This window comes from Mustelus asterias, chromosome 33 (genome assembly GCF_964213995.1).
Source record: "Mustelus asterias chromosome 33, sMusAst1.hap1.1, whole genome shotgun sequence".
NCBI classification, from domain to species: Eukaryota; Metazoa; Chordata; class Chondrichthyes; order Carcharhiniformes; family Triakidae; genus Mustelus; species Mustelus asterias.
In genome coordinates this window covers 1,223,221-1,245,746 of record NC_135833.1, presented here as the reverse complement: position 1 = coordinate 1,245,746, position 22,526 = coordinate 1,223,221, and the positions used below count along the sequence as shown (strand labels likewise).

The following is a 22,526-nucleotide window of genomic DNA, read 5'->3' as shown; positions in this document are numbered from 1 at the left end:
GCAGGCTTTTTCCACTGAGGCTAGGGGAGAAAAAAACTAGAGGGCATGGGTTAAGGGTGAAGGGGGAAAAGTTTAAAGGGAATATTAGGGGGGGCTTCTTCACACAGAGAGTGGTGGGAGTTTGGAATGAGCTGCCAGATGAGGTGGTGAATGCGGGGTCACTTTTAACATTTAATAAAAACTTGGACAGGTACATGGATGAGAGGGGTGTGGAGGGATATGGTCCAGGTGCAGGTCAGTGGGACTAGGCAAAAAATGGTTCGGCACAGACAAGAAGGGCCAAAAGGCCTGTTTCTGTGCTGTTTTATGGTTCGATCTGTGGACACTAAGGGGCAATTTAGCATGGCCAATCCACCTAACCCGCACATCTTTGGGACTGTGGGAGGAAACCGGAGCACCCGGAGGAAACCCACGCAGACACGGGGAGAACGTGCAGACTCCACACAGACAGTGACCCAAGCCAGGAATCGTGGCTGATATTTTTCTCATCCCCTTTCTCCTGCCTTTTCCCCATAACCCCTGATCCCCATATTAATCAAGAACCTATCTATCTCTGTCTTAAAGACACTCAATGACCCGGCCTCCACAGCCTTCTGTGGCAAATAGTTCCACAGATTCACCACTCTCTGGCTGAAGAAATTCCTCCTCATCTCTGTTTTAAAGGATCGTCCCTTTAGCCTGAGGTTGTGCCCTCTGGTTCTAGTTTTTCCTACTAGTGGAAACATCCTCTCCACGTCCACACTATCCAGGCCTCGCAGTATCCTGTAAGTTTCAATAAGATCCCCCCTCATCCTTCTAAACTCCAGCGAGTACAGACCCAGAGTCCTCAACCGTTCCTCGTACGACAAGCTCTTCATTTGCAGGGATCATCCTTGTGAACCTCCTCTGGACCCTTTCCAAGGCCAGCGCATCCTTCCTAATGGCACTGCGGGCTCACCTACATCACACGGGGACTGCAGCGATATTCAAGATGGCGGCTCACCCACCACCTTCTCTAAGGGGCAATTGGGAATGGGCAATAAAAGTTGGACCCGACCAACAACACACACAGCCTGTGAAAGAATTTAAAAATGAATTTCGGAAACAAGTGTTTTCTCTTTGTTGTAAAATATTCAAGTTTGGAATAAGGTGACTCCACAAGATATCACGTCAACTGTAAATTATGGAAATGAAGATTAAACTATGTAATCAGACTGCACGGTGTGCAGGCAGCAAGTCTTTAACTGTTCTTACTGGAGCTCAGGAACTTGGTGTCAGTAATTAGCACCCTGCTGAGTCCAAATATACCCTGCAAATTATCTCCAATCACCTCTGCCTTCCTGTCACAGTTCAAATCTCTCGGTCCCTGCGAATACTGAGACAGCTAAGTGTCAATGATCTCAAGTCTGGGTCCTTGCCCTGTGTCTTGTATGTCAACATTTCCATATCTCCCAGATGGACGGCACGGTGGTTAGCGCTGCTGCCTCACAGCGCCAGGGATCCGGGTTCGATTCCCGGCTTGGGTCACTGTCTGTGCGGAGTTTGCACATTCTCCCTGTGTCTGCGTGGGTTTCCTCCGGGTGCTCCGGTTTCCTCCAACAGTCCGAAAGACGTGCTGGTTAGGATGCATTGGCCACGCTAAATTCTCCCTCAGTGTAACCCGAACTGGTGCCGGAATGTGGCGACGAGGGGATTTTCACAGTAACTTCATTGCAGTGTTAATGTAAGCCTACTTGTGACTAATAATAAATAAACTTTTACTTTAATATCCCTGGCACCATATGGTTGGCAACACTGTGTTTTCAACTCTGGGAACTGAGTTCAAATCTGATATGAACAAATTGGGTGATTGTGATGAAACTGTACAGCACGCGTTCGGGCAGTCTTAACCCATGCAGCACTTGGTAGGAGTCCTTCATAATGCGGCACGGTGACACAGTGGGTTAGCACTGCTGCCTCGCAGTGCCAGGGATCCGGATTCGATTCCTGGCTTGGGTCACTGTCGCTGTGGAGTCTGCATGTTCTCCCTGTGTCTGCGTGGGTTTCCTCCGGGTGCTCCGGTTTCCTCCCACTGTCTGAAAGATGTGCGGGTTAGGTGGATTGGCCATGCTACGTTGCCCCTTAGTGTCCAAGAATGTGCAGGTTAGGTGGATTGGCCATGCTAAATTGCCCCTTAGTGTCCAAAGATGCGCACATTAGGTAGATTGGCCGTGCTAAATTGTCCCGTAGTGTCTAAAGATGTGCAGGTTAGGTGGATTGTCCACTCTAAATTGTCCCTTAGTGTCCAAAGATGTACGGGTTAGGTGGATTGGCCATGCTAAATTGTCCCTTAGTGTCCAAAGATGCGCACATTAGGTGGATTGGCCGTGCTAAATTGTCCCGTAGTGTCTAAACATGTGCAGGTTAGGTGGATTGTCCACTCTAAATTGTCCCTTAGTGTCCAAAGATGTACGGGTTAGGTGGATTGGCCATGCTAAATTGTCCCTTAGTGTCCAAAGATGTGCTGGTCAGGTGGATTGGCCATGCTAAATTGTCCCTTGGTGTCCAAAGATGTGCGGGTTAGGTTGATTGGCCATGCTAAATTGCCCCTTCGTGTCCAAAGATGTGCAGGTTCGGTGGATTGGCCATGCTAAATTGTCCCTTGGTGTCCAAAGATGTGCGGGTTAGGTTGATTGGCCATGCTAAAATGCCCCTTAGTGTCCAAAGATGTGCTGGTTAGGTGGATTGGCCATGCTAAATTGCCCCTTACTGTCCAAAGATGTGCGGGTTAGGTGGATTGGCCATGCTAAAGTGCCTCTTAGTGTCCAAAGAATGTGCGGGTTGGGTGGATTGGCCATGCTAAATTGTCCCTTAGTGTCCAAAGATGTGCGGGTTGGGTGGATTGGCCATGCTAAATTGTCCCTTAGTGTCCAAAGATGTGCAGGTTGGGTGGATTGGCCATGCTAAATTGTCCCTTAGTGTCCAAAGATGTGCGGGTTGGGTGGATTGGCCATGCTAAATTGCCCCTTAGTGTCCAAAGATGTGCAGGTTGGGTGGATTGGCCATGCTAAATTGCCCCTTAGTGTCAGGGGGATTTGCAGGGAACTATTAAAAGTAGCGAGGTTATGTTGCAGCTGTATAAGGTGCTGGTGAGGCCACACCTGGAGTACTGTGTACAGTTTTGGTCTCCTTATTTGAGAAAGGATATACTGACATTGGAGGGGGTGCAGAGGAGATTCACTAGGTTGATTCTGGAGTTGAGAGGGTTGGCTTATGAGGAGAGACTGAGTAGACTGGGGCTATACTCATTGAATTCAGAAGAATAAGGGGAGAACTTATAGATTATGAAGGGAATAGATAAGATAGAAGCAGGGAGGTTGTTTCCACCGGCAGGTGAAACTAGAACTAGGGGGCATGGCCTCAAAATAAGGGGGAGCATATTTAGGACTGAGTTGAGGAGGAACTTCTTCACACAAAGGGTTGTAAATGTGTGGAATTCCCTGCCCAGTGAAGCAGTTGAGGCTACCTCATTGAATGTTTTTAAGGCAAGGATAGATAGATCTTTGAACAGTAAAGGAATTAAGGGTTATGGTGAGCGGGCGGGTAAGTGGAGCTGAGTCCAGGAAAAGATCAGCCATGATCTTATTGAATGGCGGAGCAGGCTCGAGGGGCCAGATGGCCGACTCCTGCTCCTAGTTCTTATGTTCTAAGTTGGTATGACAGATAGATAACAGGGAGTCACACAGGGAGTGGATAATGGAGGGAAGAGAGTTACCTGGACAACAATGGTTTGATGACGGGTAGATCTTGCAGGGCAGTGGGTAGTGTCCCTGCCTCTGAACCAGAAGGTCCAGGTTCGAGTCCTGCACCAGGACCTCGATGGCCAAGGTAGGTGCGTCAATGGCTAGAAAGGTTGATTATCAACCTGCCAAGTCTTCTCGCACACCATGCCATGGCTTCCTGGGTCAGCCATGCCTGATGCGGTGTGGCGCCCCCTCAAGGTGCAGCCTCTTGCGACAGGCTCCAGGAACCTTGGCCGTGGAAACGGATGCAAGCATGTCACTAGCGTGCACTTTGCGTGCGTTGTGTGTCATTAGTGTATGCTTTGTGTGCCTTGCGTGTCACTAGCATGCGCTTTGTGTGCCTTGCGTGTCACTAGCGTGCACTTTGTGTGCCTTGCGTGTCACTAGCGTGCACTTTGCATGCCTTGCGTGTCACTAGCGTGCACTTTGCGTGCCTTGCGTGTCACTAGCATGCACTTTGTGTGCTTTGTGTGTCACTAGCGTGCACTTTGTGTGCCTTGTGTGTCATTAGTGTGCGTTTGTGTGCCTTGTGTGTCACTGGTGTGCGCTTTGCATGCCTTGTGTGTCACTGATGTGCGTTTTGTGTGCTTTGTGTGTCTTTAGTGTGTGCTTTGAGTGCCTTGCGTGTGCTTTGCGTGCCTTACGTGTCACTAGCGTGTGCTTTGCATGCCTTGCGTGTCACTAGCATGCAGTTTGCATGCCTTGCGTGTCACTAGCGTGCGCTTTGCATGCCTGGCCTGTCACTAACGTGTGCTTTGCGTGCCTTGCGTGTCACTCGCGTGCGCTTTGCATGCCTGGCCTGTCACTAGCGTGTGCTTTGCGTGCCCTTGCGTGGTCACTCGCGTGCGCTTTGCATGCCCGGCCTGTCACTCGCGTGTGCTTTGCGTGCCTTGCGTGTCACTCGCGTGCGCTTTGCATGCCTTGCGTGTCACGAGCGTGGGCAGGGAACTAAAGAAGGAGAATGGGCGGCAGCTACAGCGGGAAGGCGGGCGGAAGTTACGAAGAATGTGACTGAGATTGGGACAGAGTTAACATAAATGGCAGGAGTCGGAGAGGTGGGAGTCACGTTTGGAATCATATGGAATGACAGCGACGAGGTACAAATTCCCTGTTAGCAGAGCAATGGGAAAAAAATTAACATTAAGATGCAGAGTATCAGTCCCCCTCGATGTGTTTTAGCGACTAATATATTGACTTGAACAGAGGGCGTGCGTTATAATCCAGAATTTATTTTTTTCACCCTGTCTCATTTCCACGACACATCAAATCTTCAGGTTGCGGAGGCCACGAGGAATATATTTCTTCCAGCTTTCCTCTCGCAAACAGGAGCCTCCATCCTTCACCGGCGCTGACCTCAAAGCTGGCTCTGGGAGCTGGCACCTAATCCATCAAAGACACAAGCTAAATGTTAATGAATGGAGGGCGTGTGGGCAACTGGGAATGGGCGGCGTGGGTTAACCTAACCTCAACGGCTTCCTCCCCTCCCCCTCCGCCCCCGGCTTTCCATTTTTCAGAGAGACATTACGGAGCTAATGTCGGAGCCGCAACATTTTTCACACTCCAGCAGTCGGTGGCAGGGTCAAACACATCTGGATACAAGGCCGGGCTCCTGGATATATTTCCTGGATGAATGCAGGCCTTTGCAACGCTGGGGAAGAGGCATCTGTACTCCATCACCCGCAGCCCTTCCCACCCCTGGGTATTGCTTCCCACTTGATTTATTATTCGTAGAATCATAGAATCCCTACAGTGCAGAAGGAGGCCGTTCGGCCCATCGAGTCTGCACCCACCACAATCCCACCCAGGCCCTATCCCCCGTAACACCATGCATTTACCCCAGCTAGTCCCGCTGACACTAAGGGGCAATTTAGCATGGCCAATCCACCCAACCTGCACATCTTTGGACACTTAGGGGCAATTTAGCACGGCCAATCCACCTAACCTGCACATCTTTGGACACTAAGGGGCAATTTAGCATGGCCAATCCACCTAACCTGCACATCTTTGGACACTTAGGGGCAATTTAGCTGGCAAATCCACCTAACCCGCACATCTTTGGACACTAAGGGGCAATTTAGCATGGCCAATCCACCTAACCCTCACATCTTTGGACACTAAGGGGCAATTTAGCATGACCAATCCACCTAACCTGCACATCTTTGGACACTAAGGGTCAATTTAGCATGGCCTATCCACCTAACCTACACATCTTTGGACGCTAAGGGGCAATTTAGCATGGCCAATTCGCTTAACCCGCACATCTTTGGACACTAAGGGGCAATTTAGCATGGCCAATCCACCTAACCTACACATCTTTGGACGCTAAGTGGCAATTTAGCATGGCCTATCCACCTAACCTACACATCTTTGGACGCTAAGGGGCAATTTAGCATGGCCAATTCACTTGACCCGCACATCTTTGGACACGAAGGGGCAATTTAGCCTGGCGTATCCACCTAACCGGCACATCTTTGGACACTAAGGGGCATTTTAGCAAGGCCAATCCACCTAACCTACACATCTTTGGACATTAAGGGACAATTTAGCATGGCCAATCCACCTAACCTGCACATCTTTGGACACTTAGGGGCTATTTAGCTGGCAAATCCACCAAACCCGCACATCTTTGGATACTAAGGGGCAATTTAGCATGGCCAATCCACCTAACCTGCACATCTTTGGACACTAAGGGGCAATTTAGCCTGGCTAATCCACCAAACCCGCACATCTTTGGATACTAAGGGGCAATTTAGCATGGCCAATCCACCTAACCTGCACATTTTTGGACACTAAGGGGCAATTTAGCCTGGCTAATCCATCTAACCTGTACATCTTTGGACACCAAGGGGCAATTTAGCATGGCCAATCCACCTAACCTGCACATCTTTGGACACCAAGGGGCAATTTAGCATGGCCAATCCACCTAACCCGCACATCTTTGGACACTAAGGGGCAATTTAGCCTGGCTAATCCACCAAACCCGCACATCTTTGGATACTAAGGGGCAATTTAGCATGGCCAATCCACCTAACCTGCACATTTTTGGACACTAAGGGGCAATTTAGCATGGCCAATCCACCTAACCTGCACATCTTTGGATACTAAGGGGCAATTTAGCATGGCCAATCCACCTAACCTGCACATCTTTGGACACGAGGGGACAGTTTAGCATGGCCAATCCACTTAACCTGCACATCTTTGGACATTAAGGGACAATTTAGCATGGCCAATCCACCTAACCTGCACATCTTTGGACACCAAGGGGCAATTTAGCATGGCAAATCCCCCTAACCTGAACATCCTTCGGACTGTGGGAGGAAACCGGAGCACCCGGAGGAAACCCACGCAGACACGGGGGGGGGGAGAACGTGCAGACTCCACACAGACAGTGACCCGAGCCGGGACTCGAACCCGGGTTCCCGGCGCTGTGAGGCAGCAGCGCTAACTCCCTGTGCCCACCTCCCTCCGACAGAAATATCTGCAGTAGGACCTTTGGGAAAAATCACGAGCTCAGCAGTTTCTGCTCATCGAATGCATAATGCTGAACTCCCCTCGCAAAAAAAGAACTGAACAGCAACATCGTCAGAACTGATGACATTGACGCTGCGAGGGAGCAAAATCAACGTTTGCGTGGATGCAGCCATTAATCCTGATTTGTTTCATCGCTCTTCTCATTTCTGCTGTGTATAAACTAATCCAGCTCCTCCTCCTTCCACTCTGTTCACTAATTCCTCACAATCCAACCCCCCCCCTCCCTCCCCCCACCGCCCCTCCACAGAGGATCATGCCAGCAGTATGCAGAAAAACCACGATCAGAAGCTTACGGCTTATTCAAAATACATTACTTTTCACTCGCGCCTCCAACACCCTCCGAATAATTGCTCTGCTGGTGCTTGAAAACTATTTGGATGTGGCGTTCGCGAGTGATGGATCCTTCATTGCCTTCGTATCGATAAGGAGAGGAGAACTGAAGGATTCCGAAGGCTTCTTCAATCTGCCCTGCTTAATTGTGTGAAGTCAGCCTTTTTCATAAGTACAAAGAACAAAGAACAGTCCAGCACAGGAACAGGCCCTCCAAGCCTGCGCCAATCACGGTTACCTCTCTAACCAACCCCTTAAATCCCTCTATTTCCCCGTCTGTTCATATGCCTGTCAAGATAAGCCTTAAATGCGGTGTGGTCGGTGCAGACTCGATGGGCCAAATGGCCTCTTTCTGCACTGCAGGGCTTCTATGATTCAATGTGGCTAACGTAACTGCCTCAACCGCCTCACTTGGCAGCGCATTCCAGGCCCCCACCACCCTCTGTGTAAAAAAACTTCCCTCCGCACATCTCCACTGAACCTTTCCCCCCTTATCTTGAACTTGTGCCCCCCCCTTGTAATTGTCATTTCCGCCCTGGGAAAAAGATTCCGACTTCACCCTATCTATACCCCTCCTAATTTTATAAACTTCCAATCAGGTCTCATCCAGAAACTCCGCGAATGTTCTGGGGGACCCGGGGTTCGAATCCCGCCCAGGGCAGATGGTGGAATTTGAATTCAATAAAAAATATCTGGAATTAAGAATCTACTGATGACCCATTGTCGGAAAAACCCATCTGGTTCCCTTTAGGGAAGGAAATCTGCCGTCCTTACCCCGGTCTGGCCTACATGTGACTCCAGGGCCACAGCCAATGTGGTTGACTCTCAACTGCCCTCCAAGGGCAACTAGGGATGGGCAATAAATGCTGGCCCAGCCAGCGACGCCCATGTCCCACGAATGAATTAATAATAATAAATTAATTAATTAATAGGTTGCCCCTCAGCCTCCGTCTTTCCAGGGAGAACAATCCAAGTTTATTCAATCTTTCCTCATAGCTAATGCCCTCCATACCAGGCAACATCTTGGTAAACCTTTTCTGTAACTCCCCCCATAGCTTCCACATCCTTCTGGTAGTGAGCTTGACGTCCGTGGTAGGGAAGTTGTTGGAGAGGATTCTTAGAGACAGGATGTATGAGCATTTAGAACGGAACAATCTCATTAGTGACAGACAGCATGGTTTTGTAAGAGGGAGGTCGTGCCTTACAAATTTGGTGGAGTTTTTTGAGGAAGTGACAAAAACGGTTGATGAAGGAAGGGCCGTGGATGTCGTCTATATGGATTTCAGTAAGGCATTTGACAAAGTCCCACATGGCAGGTTGATTAAGAAGGTTAAGGCTCATGGGATACAAGGAGAAGTGGCTAGATGGGTGGAGAACTGGCTTGGCCATAGGAGACAGAGGGTAGCGGTCGAAGGGTCTTTTTCCGGCTGGAGGTCTGTGACCAGTGGTGTTCCGCAGGGCTCTGTACTGGGACCTATGCTGTTTGTGATATATATAAATGATTTGGAAGAAGGTGTAACTGGTGTTATCAGCAAGTTTGCGGATGACACGAAGATGGCTGGACTTGCGGATAGCGATGAGCATTGTCGGGCAATACAGCAGGATATAGATAGGCTAGAAAATTGGGCGGAGAGGTGGCAGATGGAATTTAATCCGGATAAATGCAAAGTGATGCATTTTGGAAGAAATAATGTAGGGAGGAGTTATACAATAAATGGCAGAGTCATCAAGAGTATAGAAACACAGAGGGACCTAGGTGTGCAAGTCCACAAATCCTTGAAGGTGGCAACACAGATGGAGAAGGTGGTGAAGAAGGTATATGGTATGCTTGCCTTTATAGGACGGGGTATAGAGTATAAAAGCTGGAGTCTGATGTTGCAGCTATATAGAAAACTGGTTAGGCCACATTTGGAGTACTGCGTCCAGTTCTGGTCGCCGCACTACCAGAAGGACGCGGAGGCGTTAGAGAGAGTGCAGAGAAGGTTTACCAGGATGTTGCCTGGTATGGAGGGTCTTAGCTATGAGGAGAGATTGGGTAAACTGGGGTTGTTCTCCATGGAAAGACGGAGAATGAGGGGAGATCTAATAGAGGTGTACAAGATTGTGAAGGGGATAGATAGGGTGAACAGTGGGAAGCTTTTTCCCAGATCAGAAGTGACGATCACGAGGGGTCACGGGCTCAAGGTGAGAGGGGCGAAGTATAACTCAGATTTTAGAGGGATGTTTTTTACACAGAGGGTGGTGGGGGTCTGGAATGCGCTGCCAAGTAGGGTGGTGGAGGCAGACACTTAGAAACTTGGAAACTTAGAAACCCTACAGCACAGAAAGAGGCCATTTGGCCCATCGAGTCTGCACCGACCACAATCCCACCCAGGCCCTACCCCCAAATCCCTACATATTTACCCACTAATCCCTCTAACCTACACATCCCAGGACACTAAGGGCAATTTAGCATGGCCAATCAACCTAACCCACACATCTTTGGACTGTGGGAGGAAACCGGAGCACCCGGAGGAATCCCACGCAGACACGAGGAGAATGTGCAAACTCCACACAGACAGTGACCCAAGCCGGGAATCGAACCCAGGTCCCTGGAGCTGTGAAGCAGCAGTGCTAACCACCGTGCTACCGTGCCGCCCGACACGCTGACATCGTTTAAGACTTACCTGGATTGTCACATGAGCAGCCTGGGAATGGAGGGATACAAACGATTGGTCTCGTTGGACCAAGGAGCGGCACAGGCTTGGAGGGCCGAAGGGCCTGTTTCCTGTGCTGTACTGTTCTTTGTTCTTTGTGTGGCGACCAGAATTGGACACAGTATTCCAAATATGGCTTGACCAACTGTAACATAATTTGCCAACTTTTATACTCGATGCCCTGGCCGATGAAGGCAAGCATGGCACATGCTTTCTTCACCACCTTTTCCACCTGTGCTGCCACTTTTAAGGATCTGTGGACCTGTATTCCCAGATCTCTCTGTGTGTCCATACTCCTGATGGTTCTGCCATTTATTGTATAGCTCCCATCCGAATTGGATCTACCAAAATGATACCTTAAAGATAATTGTTTTCAGATAATACGCACACCGGTAAATTATTTACATATGATACAAAGAGATAGGCGCGAGACAACAGCTGTTTAATCGCGTCCCATCGGTAACGTTATAATCTTTAGTAGTAGATGGATGAAATGTCCATTCAGACAATGGTCACTTAATCGTGTCTTTATTGCATGGCCAATCCACCTAACCCGCACATCTTTGGAGTGTGGGAGGAAACCGGAGCACCCGGAGGAAACCCACGCAGGCACGGTGGGAGAACGTACAGACTCCGCACAGACGGTGACCCGAGGCCAGCAGTGCATTCCACTGTGCCATTGTGCCATTGTCGTAGAGGCAATCCTGGAATAGATGTCGCTGACCTCCAAATCAAGCTCCAGGCTTATACTGGTTTCCTGTGCTGAAGGCCCGAGTGAAGTTGTTCCATTGCTGAGGGAACCCAGCCCTGTTGGAGGTGCCATCTATACGATGAGGGGTTAAACTGGAGCTCCGCCCGCCTTCCCAGGCCGGTACAGAAGATCCGAGGGCCTCAAGAGAAGAACGGGAGAGGTTCTCCAACGTTCACTGGACTGATTCCAGAGATGAGGGGCTTGTCGCGTGAAGAGAGATTGAACAGTTTAGGCCGACACTCTCTGGAATTTAGAAGAATGAGGGGAGATCAAATTGAGGTCTACAAGATGATAAAAAGGCCTGGATAAAGTAGACGTGGAGCGGATGCTTCCTCTTGTGGGGCATTCTGGGACGAGAGGTCATAGTCTTAGGATAAGGGGCAGCAAATTTAAAACAGAGTTGGAGGAGGAACTACTTCCCCCAAAGGGGTTGTGAATCTGTGGAATTCGCTGCCCCAAAGTGTGGTGGGAGCTGGGACAGTGAGTAAATTTACGGAGGAGTTAGACAGATTTTTAATTGGGAATGGGGGTTGAAGGGTTATGGGGAGAAGGCAGGAAAATGGGGATGAGGAGCATATCAGCCACGATCGAATGGCGGAGCAGACTCGATGGGCTGAATGGCCTCATCCTGCTCCTATATAGCTGATGAACTGATGAACATTGCCAGAACAGATTACCCGTTCATGAGCTCATTGCTGTTTGTGAGAGTCTGTTGCTTGCAAATTGACTAGAAGATTCAACCAGGGGGTACAGGTTTAAGGTGCGAGGGGCAAGGTTTAAAGGAGATGTACGAGGCAAGTTTTTTACACAGAGGGTGGTGAGTGCCTGGAACTCGCTGCCGGGGGAGGTAGTGGAAGCAGATACGATAGTGGGTTTTAAGGGGCGTCTGGACAAGTACATGAATAGGATGGGAATAGAGGGATCAGTGCTGGGACCTTTGCTGTTTGTAATATATATCAATGATTTGGAGGAAAATATAACTGGTTTGATTAGTAAGTTTGCGGATGACACAAAGGTTGGTGTATTTGCGGATAGCGATGAGGACCATCAGAGGATACAGCAGGATATAGATCAGTTGGAGACTTGGGCGGAGAGATGGCAGATGGAGTTTAATCCGGACAAATGTGAGATAATGCATTTTGGAAGGTCTAATACAGATAGGAAATATACAGTAAATGGCAGAACCCTTAAGAGTATTGATAGGCAGAGGGATCTGGGTGTACAGGTACACAGGTCACTGAAAGTGGCAATGCAGGTGGAGAAGGTAGTCAAGAAGGCATACGGCATGCTTGCCTTCATCGGCCGAGGTATTGAGTTTAAAAATTGGCAAGTCATGTTGCAGCTTTAAATAACCTTAGTGAGACCGCACTTGGAATATAGTGTTTACTTCTGGTCGCCACACTACCAGAAAGGGCGGCACGGTAGCACAGTGGTTAGCACTGCTGCTTCACAGCTCCAGGGACCTGGGTTCGATTCCCGGCTTGGGTCACTGTCTGTGTGGAGTTTGCACATTCTCCTCGTGTCTGCGTGGGTTTCCTCCGGGTGCTCCGGTTTCCTCCCACAGTCCAAAGATGTGCGGGTTAGGTTGATGGGCCATGCTAAAAATTGCCCCTTAGTGTCCTGAGATGTGTAGGTTAGAGGGATTAGTGGGTAAATATGTAGGGATATGGGGGTAGGGCCTGGGTGGGATTGTGGTCGGTGCAGACTCGATGGGCCGAATGGCCTCTTTCTGTACTGTAGGGTTTCTATGATTTCTATGCGAAAGATGTGGAGGCTTTGGAGAGGCTACAGAAAAGATTTACCAGGATGTTGCCTGGTATGGAGGGCATTAGCTATGAGGAGAGGTTGGAGAAACTTGGTTTGTTCTCACTGGAACGACGGAGGTTGAGGGGCGACCTGATAGAAGTCTACAAGATTATGAGAGGCATGGACAGAGTGGATAGTCAAAAGCTTTTTCCCCAGGGTGGAAGAGTCAATTACTAGGGGGCACAGGTTTAAGGTGCGAGGGGCAAGGTTTAAAGGAGATGTACAAGGCAAGTTTTTTTACACAGAGGGTGGTGGGTGCCTGGAACTCGCTGCCGGGGGAGGTAGTGGAAGCGGGATACGGTAGTGACTTTTAAGGGGCGTCTTGACAAATAGATGAATAGGATGGGAATGGAGGGATACGGTCCCCGGAAGGGTAGGGGGTTTTAGTTCAGTCGGGGCAGCATGGTCGGTGCAGGCTTGGAGGGCCGACGGGCCTGTTCCTGCGCTGTAATTTTCTTTGTTTTGACTTCTGTTGACGGTGACTGCACTTCGAAAACTACTTAATCATCTGGAAAACGCAGCGGGGCAACCCGAGGCTGCGGCAATGCGATTGAAAATGCAAATGCTTTCCAATCTGTCTCTTCTTAAAAAAAAATGGAAGAGGAGGGAGGGGCGGAGGGGGGGGGGGGGGGGGGGGGGGGTGGGTGGTGGTGGCCTCACACGCAAAAAGCTAAACCTCGAAGCAGTTTGCGCTTGGATAGCATTCAAGCGGATGGATGGTGGGTGTTGCAAGGGAAAACTATTCCTCTCTGTCCTCATCACTCCTCACAATCGAAGGAACTGCTGAATAATTCACCACCAAATTATTCCCGTCGCCTCTTTATCAACCGAGCAATGTGTCTTCGTTGAATATTACCAAGCCAGAAGGGAGAGAGTGGAAGATATCAGCGCGGTTATTCCACTGTCGACTTGACGTTAATTGATAAAAATAACCAACATTTTTCACGGACCTTCTTCATCAATATCAAATTAAGAATCTGCTGATGACCATGAAACCATTGCCGATTGTCGGAAAGACCCATCTGGTTTATTAATCGTAGCGTCGTGGAGGTTTACAGCATGGAAACAGGCCCTTCGGCCCAACTTGTCCATGCCGCCCTTTCTTTCTTAACCCCTAAGCTAATCCCAATTGCCCGCGTTTGGCCCATATCCCTCTCTACCCATCTTACCCATGTAAACCATCGGCACGGTAGCACAGTGGGTTAGCACTGCTGCTTCACAGCTCCAGGGTCCTGGGTTCGATTCCCGGCTTGGGTCACTGTCTGTGTGGAGTTTGCACATTCTCCTCGTGTCTGCGTGGGTTTCCTCCGGGTGCTCCGGTTTCCTCCCACAGTCCAAAGATGTGCAGGTTAGGTTGATTGGCCAGGTTAAAAATTGCCCCTTAGAGTCCTGGGATGTGTAGATTAGCGGGTAAATATGTGGGGGTAGGGCCTGGGTGGGATTGTGGTCGGTGCAGACTCGATGGGCCGAATGGCCTCCTTCTGCACTGTAGGGTTTCTATGATTCTATGATTTCTATGATCTAAGCCTATGCCCCCCTAGTCATTGACTCTTCCACCCTGGGAAAAAGCTTCTGACTATCCACTCTGTCCATGCCACTCATAATCTTGTAGACTTCTATCAGGTCGCCCCTCAACCTCTGTCGTTCCAGTGAGAAGAAACTGAGTTTCTCCAACCTCTCCTCATAGCGAATGCCCTCCATACCAGGCAACTGATGCGCGATATAACACACGAGAGGCTGGATGTACTGGGGAAATAAAGGCTTTTATTGCCAACAATAACAGAGCTAACATATACAGTACACGATCCCAGACTAAAGGGTCACCAGGCAGAGCAGTGACCTTTATACCTCTCCCAGGAGGCGGAGCCGACTGGGGTGTACCATAAGGACTATATTAACAGGTAGAACAGCCCAACCCTAACCCCAACAGTAACATATCTACAGACTCATAGTACTGGCCAGACCATGGCTCAGCACTACCTGGTGGGAACCAACAATGGTTCACCACAGCAACATCCTGGTAAATCTTTTCCGTACCCTCTCCAAAGCCTCCACATCCTTCTGGCAGTGTGGCGACCAGAATTGAACACTATATTCCAAGTTTGGCCCATATCCCTCTATACCCATTTTACCCATGTGACTATCTAAACGCTTATTAAAAGGCAAAACTGTACCCGCCTCTACTACTACCTCTGGCAGCTCGTTCCAGACACTCACCACCCTCTGTGTGAAAAAATTGCCCCTCTGGACCCTTTTGTATCTCTCCCCTCTCACCTTAAACCTATGCCCTCTAGTTTTAGACTCCCCTACCTTTGGGAAAAGATATTGACTATCTAGCTGATCTGTGCCCCTCATTATTTTATAGACCTCTATAAGATCACCCCTCAGCCTCCTACGCTCCAGAGAAAAAAGTCCCAGTCTATCCAGCCTCTCCTTATAACTCAATCCATCAAGTCCCGGTAGCATCCTAGTAAATCTTTTCTGCGCTAATGTTCTTTAGGGAAGAAATCTGTAATCCTTACCCGGTAGTTCTCGTTCTGGGCCTTTCCTTCAGGTTGCTGAACCACTGAACATAAATCCCGGAGCTTCTTACTTTCCTCAAATTGTTTTGCAATCTTTCATGGGCTTTGCTGGCTGGGTCAGTGATGCGCTATCAATAAGGCGAAAGACTACCGATATGCCAATATAAGTGTAGGCTTTTATTCACAACAGAATCAGGAGCAGATCCCAACATATAACCAACCTGGACTGAACAAGGGGGAGGAGACAGCCACCTTTATACTAGGTGCTGAGGGGAGGACCCAAACTGGAAGGGGATGTGTCCAGGTATGACAAACACACACAACGGTGGTCCATATAGGCCAAAGGCACAACTGAGGTCCACCACAGTCAGCATTTATTGCCCATCCCTAGGGGGCGGCACGGTGGCACAGTGGGTTAGCACTGCTGTCTCACAGCGCCAGGGACCCGGGTTCGATTCCCGGCTTGGGGTCACTGTCTGTGTGGAGTCTGCACGTTCTCCCCGTGTCTGCGTGGGTTTCCTCCGGGTGCTCCGGTTTCCTCCCACAGTCTGAAAGACGTGCTGGTTAGGGGTGCATTGACCCGAACAGGCGCCGGAGTGTGGCGACCAGGGGGAATTTCACAGTAACTTCATTGCAGTGTTAATGGAATCATAGAATCCTACAGTGCAGAAAGAGGCCATTCGCCCATCGAGTCTGCACTGATCACAATCCCACCCAGGCCCCATTCCCGTATCCCCATGTATTTACCCTGCTAAACACTGGGATCAATTTAGCATGACCAATCAACCTAACTCGCACATCTTTGGACTGTGGGAGGAAACCGGAGCACCCGGAGGAAACCCACGCAGACACGGGGAGAACGTGCAGACTTCGCACAGACAATGACCCAAGACGGGAATCGAACCCGGGTCCTTGACACTGAGGCAGCAGTGCTAACCCACCGTGCCGGCCTTGTAACTAATAAATAAACTTTAACTCGTTGCTCTTGCCCAGAGGGCAGTTGAGAATCAACCACATTGCTGTGGCTCTGGTGTCACATGTAGGCCAGACCGGGTAAGGACGGCAGATTTCCTTCCCTAAAGGACATTAATGAACATAGAAACATAGAAAACTACAGCACAAAACAGGCCCTTCGGCCCCACAAGTTGTGCCGAACACATCCCTACCTTTTAGGCCGACCTATAACCCTCCATCCTATTAAGTCCCATGTACTCATCCAGGAGTCTCTTAAAAGACCCTATTGCCTCCACCACCACTGACGGCAGCCGATTCCACTCGCCCATCACCCTCTGTGTGAAAAACTTCCCCCTAACATCTCCCCTGTACCTACCCCCCAGCACCTTAAACCTGTGTCCTCTCGTAGCAGCCATTTCCACCCTGGGAAAAAGCCGCTGAGAGTCCACCCGATCTATGCCTCTCAACATCTTATATACCTCTATTAGGTCTCCTCTCATCCGACATCTCTCCAAGGAGAAAAGACCGAGCTCCCTCAGCCTATCCTCATAAGGCATGCCACTCAATCCAGGCAACATCCTTGTAAATCTCCTCTGCACCCTCTCAATCTTTTCCACATCCTTCCTGTAATGAGGCGACCAGAACTGAGCACAGTACTCCAAGTGGGGGAACCAGATGGGTTTTTCCAACAATGGTTTCATGGTCATCAGTAGATTCTTAATTCCAGATTTTTTTTATTGAATTCAAATTCCACCATCTGCCGTGGCGGGATTCGAACCCGGGTCCCCCAGAACATTAGCTGAGTTTCTGGATTAATAGTCGAGCGATAATACCACTGGGCCATCGCCCATTTAAGGGGGCGAGGCTGGATAAACACATGAAGGTGGGTGGAATAGAAGGATATATTGATAGTGTGAAAGAAATAGGGTGGGAGGAAGCTTGCTTGGAGCACCAGCATGGACCAGCTGGGCCGAATGGCCTGTCCCTGTGCTGTAATGTCCAAGTGATCAGCCCTCACTGTAAGGTTCTGTGCAAATTCTTTCTACCCGTACAACACTTGCTGAAGGCAGCCCAGAAACCTGGACAAAGTTGGTTGGTGAGGTTGGTGGGGTTGTGGATAGTCTGGAGGGATGTCAGAAGTTACAGAGGGAAATAGATAGGATGCAAGACTGGGCGGAGAAGTGGCAGATGGACTTCAACCCAGATAAATGCGTCGTGGTCCATTTTGGGATGAAGGAGTACAATATAAAGGGAAAGACTCTTAGTACGGTAGAGGATCAGAAGGACCTTGGGGTCCGGGTCCATAGGACTCTAAAATCGGCCCCGCAGGTGGAGGAGGTGGTTAAGAAGGCGTATGCTGTGCTGGCCTTTATCAATCGAGGGATTGAGTTCAGGAGTCCGGGGATAATGATGCAGCTTTATAAGACCCTCGTCAGACCCCACTTGGAGTACTGTGCTCAGTTCTGGTCGCCTCATTACAGGATGTGGAAAAGATTGAAAGGGTGCAGAGGAGATTTACAAGGATGTTGCCTGGATTGAGTGGCATGCCTTATGAGGATAGGCTGAGGGAGCTCGGTCTTTTCTCCTTGGAGAGACGTAGGATGAGAGGAGACCTAATAGAGGTATATAAGATGTTGAGAGGCATAGATCGGGTGGACTCTCAGAGGCTTTTTCCCAGGGTGGAAATGTCTGCTACGAGAGGACACAGGTTTAGGGTGCTGGGGGGTAGGTACAGGGGAAATGTTAGGGGGAGGTTTTTCACACAGAGGGTGGTGGGCGAGTGGAATCGGCTGCCGTCAGTGGTGGTGGAGGCAAACTCCATAGAATCCCTACAGTACAGAAAGAGGCCATTCGACCCATCGAGTCTGCACCGACCACAATCCCACCCAGGCCCTACCCCCATATCCACCCACTAATCCCTCTGACCTACGCATCTCAGGACACTAAGGGGCAATTTTAGCACGGCCAATCAACCTAACCCGCACATCTTTGGACTGTGGGAGGAAACCGGAGCACCCGGAGGAAACCCACGCAGACACGGGGAGAATGTGCAAACTCCACACAGACAGTGACCCGAGCCGGGAATCGAACCCAGGTCCCTGGAGCTGTGAAGCAGCAGTGCTAACCACTATGCTACCGTGCCCAACCCTAACCCTAGGGGTCTTTTAAGAGACTCCTGAATGAGTGCATGGGACTTAATAGGATGGAGGGTTATAGGTAGGCCTAAAAGGTAGGGATGTGTTCGGCACAACTTGTGGGGCCGAAGGGCCTGTTTTGCGCTGTAGTTTTTCTATGTTTCTATGTTTCTAATCCAGACCAAGGCGTGCCTTTCCGTCCTCAATGTGTCAAAAGCGCCATCAAATCTCAGAGGCACAAATCAGTTTAACAATTAGAGAAGCCAAACAGATGTAGAGAAATAAAGCCATCGCAGCTTGCAATCATCCGATGTACCGCGTGTCCCACCGCACTGTTTAAACATCTGTTTTGCCCGAGTAAGTTGTGAGACAGCGCGAGTGATTGTAAATTAAACGACACAGAGACAGCTCTTAGTAGGCTGTGTGTGTAGTTAGTTACTCAGCCAGTCGATATTTAAACTCACAATGATTGAAAGATCCTTGTAGTTTCAACCTTGCCTCCTGTAAAACTTCTATCTCCTTTATTCCCCCTCTTCCCCACTTCGCGATAGAGCCTCCAACTTTCTTCCCCAACAGGTTGAATTTCTGCCCAAACTCCTTTATAGGCTCATCGAGCAAATCAGCACAGCAACTACCTGGTCATTTATTTTTTAGAGAAAAAAAAATTCTCCACCAAAAATGGGCCGGTGGGTTAGCACTGCTGCCTCACAGCGCCAGGGAACCGGGTTTGATTCCGGCCCTCGGGTCACTGTCTGTGTGGAGTCTGCACGTTCTCCCCTAGTGTCTGCGTGGGTTTCCTCTGGGTGCTCCGGTTTCCTCCCACAGCCCAAAGACGTGCAGGTTAGATGGACAGGCCAAGCTAAATTGACCCTTAGTGTCCAAAGATGTACAGGTTAGGTGGATTGGCCATGCTAAGTTGCCCCTTGGTGCCCAAAGATGTGTAGGTTAGGTTGATTGGTCATGCTAAATTGCCCCTTAGTGTCCAAAGATGTGCAGGTTAGGTGGATTGGCCGTGCTAAATTGCCCCTTGGTGTCCAAAGATGTGCGGGTTAGGGGGATTGGCCGTATTAAATTGCCCCTTAGTGTCCAAAGATGTATGGGTTAGGGGGATTGGTCATGCTAAATTGCCCCTTGGTGTCCAAAGATGTGCGGGTTAGGGGGATTGGCCGTATTAAATTGCCCCTTGGTGTCCAAAGATGTATGGGTTAGGGGGATTGGCCATGCTAAATTGCCCCTGAGTGTCCAAAGATGTGCGGGTTTGGTGGATTGGCCTTGCTAAATTGCCCCTTGGTGTCCAAAGATGTGTAGGTTAGGTGGATTGGCCGTGCCAAATTGCCCCTTAATGTCCATAGATGTGCAAGTTAGGTGGATTGGCCATGCTAAATTGCCCCTTAGTGTCCAAAGATTTGAGGGTTTGGTGGATTGGCCATGCTAAATTGCCCCTTAGTGTCCAAAGATGTGCAAGTTAGGTGGACTGGCCATGCTAAATTGCCCCTTGGTGTCCAAAGATGTGCAAGTTAGGTGGATTGGCCATGCTAAATTGCCCCTTAGTGTCCAAAGATGTGCGGGTTAGGTGGATTGGCCATGCTAAATTGCCCCTTGGTGTCCAAAGATGTGAGGGTTAGGTGGATTGGCCATGCTAAATTGACCCTTAGTGTTGGGGGCATTCGCGGGGTAAATACATGGTGTTGTGGGAATAGGGCCTGGGTGGGATTGTGGTCAGTTCAGAATCGATGGGCCGAATGGCCTCCTTCTGCACTGTAGGGATTCTATGAAAATTTTTTTAAAACGTTATTTATTGGTGTCACAAGGGAGGTGATGGCCTCGCGGTATTATCACTAGGCTATTCATCCAGAAACTCAGCTAATGTTCTGGGGGACCCGGGTTCGAATCCCGCCACGGCAGATGGTGGAATTTGAATTCAATAAAAAATATCTGGAATTAAGAATCTACTGATGACCATCAAACCATTGTTGGAAAAACCCATCTGGGTCACTAACGTCCTTTAGGGAAGGAAATCTGCCGTCCTTACCCGGTCTGGCCTACATGTGACTCCAGAGCCACAGCAATGTGGTTGACTCTCAACTGCCCTCCAAGGGGCAACTAGGGATGGGCAATAAATACTGGCCCAGCCAGCGACGCCCATGCCCCACAAACGGATTAAAGAAACAGACCCTTCGGCCCAACTGGTCCATGCTGCCCTCCCAGCTAGACCCAATTGCCTGCGTTTGGCCCATATCTCTCTAGTCCTTTTGCATCCATTTCAAATTTTGCTATTGTACCCACCTCTACCACCTCCTCTGGCAGCTCATTCCATACACGCTCCACCCTCTGTGTGAAAAAGTTGCCCCTCAGATCCCTTTTAAATCTTTCCCCTCTCACCTTTAACCTATGCCCTCTAGTTTTCAATTCCCCTTCCCTGGGAAAACAGTCTACGTGCGTTCATCCTATCTCTGCCCCTCATAATTTTACACACCTCAATAATGGCACCCCTCATTCTCCTACGTGCAAAGGAATAGGTTTAAGGTGAGAGGGGAGAGGTACAAAAGTGTCCAGGGGGCAATTTTTTCACACAGAGGGTGGTGAGTGTCTGGAACGAGCTGCCAGGGGTAGTAGTAGAGGCGGGTACAATTTTGTCTTTTAAAAAGCGTTTAGACAGTTACATGGGTAAGATGGATATAGAGGGATATGGGCCAAATGCGGGCAATTGGGACTAGCTTAGCGGTTATAAAAAAAGGGCAGCATGGACAAGTTGGGCCCAAGGGCCTGTTTCAATACTGTAAACCTCTATGAATAAAGTCCCAGCCTGGCCAACCTCTCCTAGGCCCACTATTCCTGGCAACATCCTTGTACAGCACAGTGGTTAGCACTGCTGCCTCACAGTGTCAGGGACCCGGGTTCGATTACCCAGCTTGGGTCACCGTCTGTGTGGAGTTTGCACGTTCTCCCCCGTGTCTGCGTGGGTTTCCTCCGGGTGCTCCTGTTTCCTCCCACCGTCCAAAGATGTGCTGGTTAGGGTGCATTGACCCGAATAGGTGCCGGACTGAAAAGCAACCCTCTACAACCACCTTCTGTCATCAAGCCAATTTTGTATTTGATAGGCTAGCTAACCCTGGATCCCGTGAGATTTAACCTTATGCAACAACCTACCATGCGGTACCCTTGTCAAAGGCCTTGCTAAAGTCCATGTGGACAACATCAACTGCACTGCCCTCATCTACCTTCTTGGTTACCCCTTCAAAAAACTCAATCAAATTTGTGAGACATGATTTTCCACTCACAAAGCCATGCTGACTGTCCCTAATCAGTCCTTGCGTCTCTAAATGCCTGTAGATCCTGTCTCTCAGAATACCTTCTAACAATTTACCCACCACACTCGTGAGGCACACCGGCCTGTAGTTCCCAAGTGTTACCTTGCAGCCCTTCTTAAACAAAGGCACAACATTTGCCATCCTCCAATCTTCAGGTACCTCACCCATGACTATCGATGGTTCAAATATCTCTGCTAGCGGACCCACAATTTCCTCCCTAGCCTCCCACAATGTCCTGGGATACACTTCATCAGGTCCCGGGGATCTATCTACCTTGAAGCGCTTTAAGACTTCCAGCACCTCCTTCTCTGTAATATGTACACTCCTCAAGAGTTTATTTCCCCAAGTTCCCTAATATCCATGCTTTCTCAACAGTGAATACCAATGAGAAATATTCATTTAGGATCTCACTCATCTCTTATGGATCCGCACATAGATGACCTTGTTGATCCTTAAGAGGTCCTACTCTCTCCCTAGTTACTCTTTTGCCCTTTATGCATTTGTAGAAGCTCTTCGGATTCTCCTTGGCCTTATCTGCCAAAGCAATCTTGCGTCCTCTGTTTGTCCTCCTGATTTCTCTCTTAACTCTACTCCTACACCCTCTATACTCAAGGGATAAAGTAAAGTTTAAGCTTATTTATTAGTGTCACAAGTAAGGCTTACATTAACACTACAATGAAGTTACTGTGAAATTCCCCTCGTCGCCACACACCGGCGCCTGTTCGGGTT

General features: G+C 49.4%; 1 protein-coding gene across 1 annotated transcript in view; it reads right to left on the bottom strand.

Moving 5' to 3' along the window:
• Positions 1–4,969: 4,969 nt before the first annotated feature.
• LOC144481803 (ADP-ribose glycohydrolase MACROD1-like) overlaps positions 4,970–22,526 on the bottom strand; it is a 1,226,842-nt gene continuing 1,209,285 nt past the window's right edge. The window contains exon 11 of the mRNA XM_078200949.1: positions 4,970–5,141. Coding sequence (XP_078057075.1) covers positions 5,116–5,141 — 26 coding nt within the window. The 3' untranslated portion in view covers positions 4,970–5,115. The remainder of the gene's footprint in view (positions 5,142–22,526) is intronic.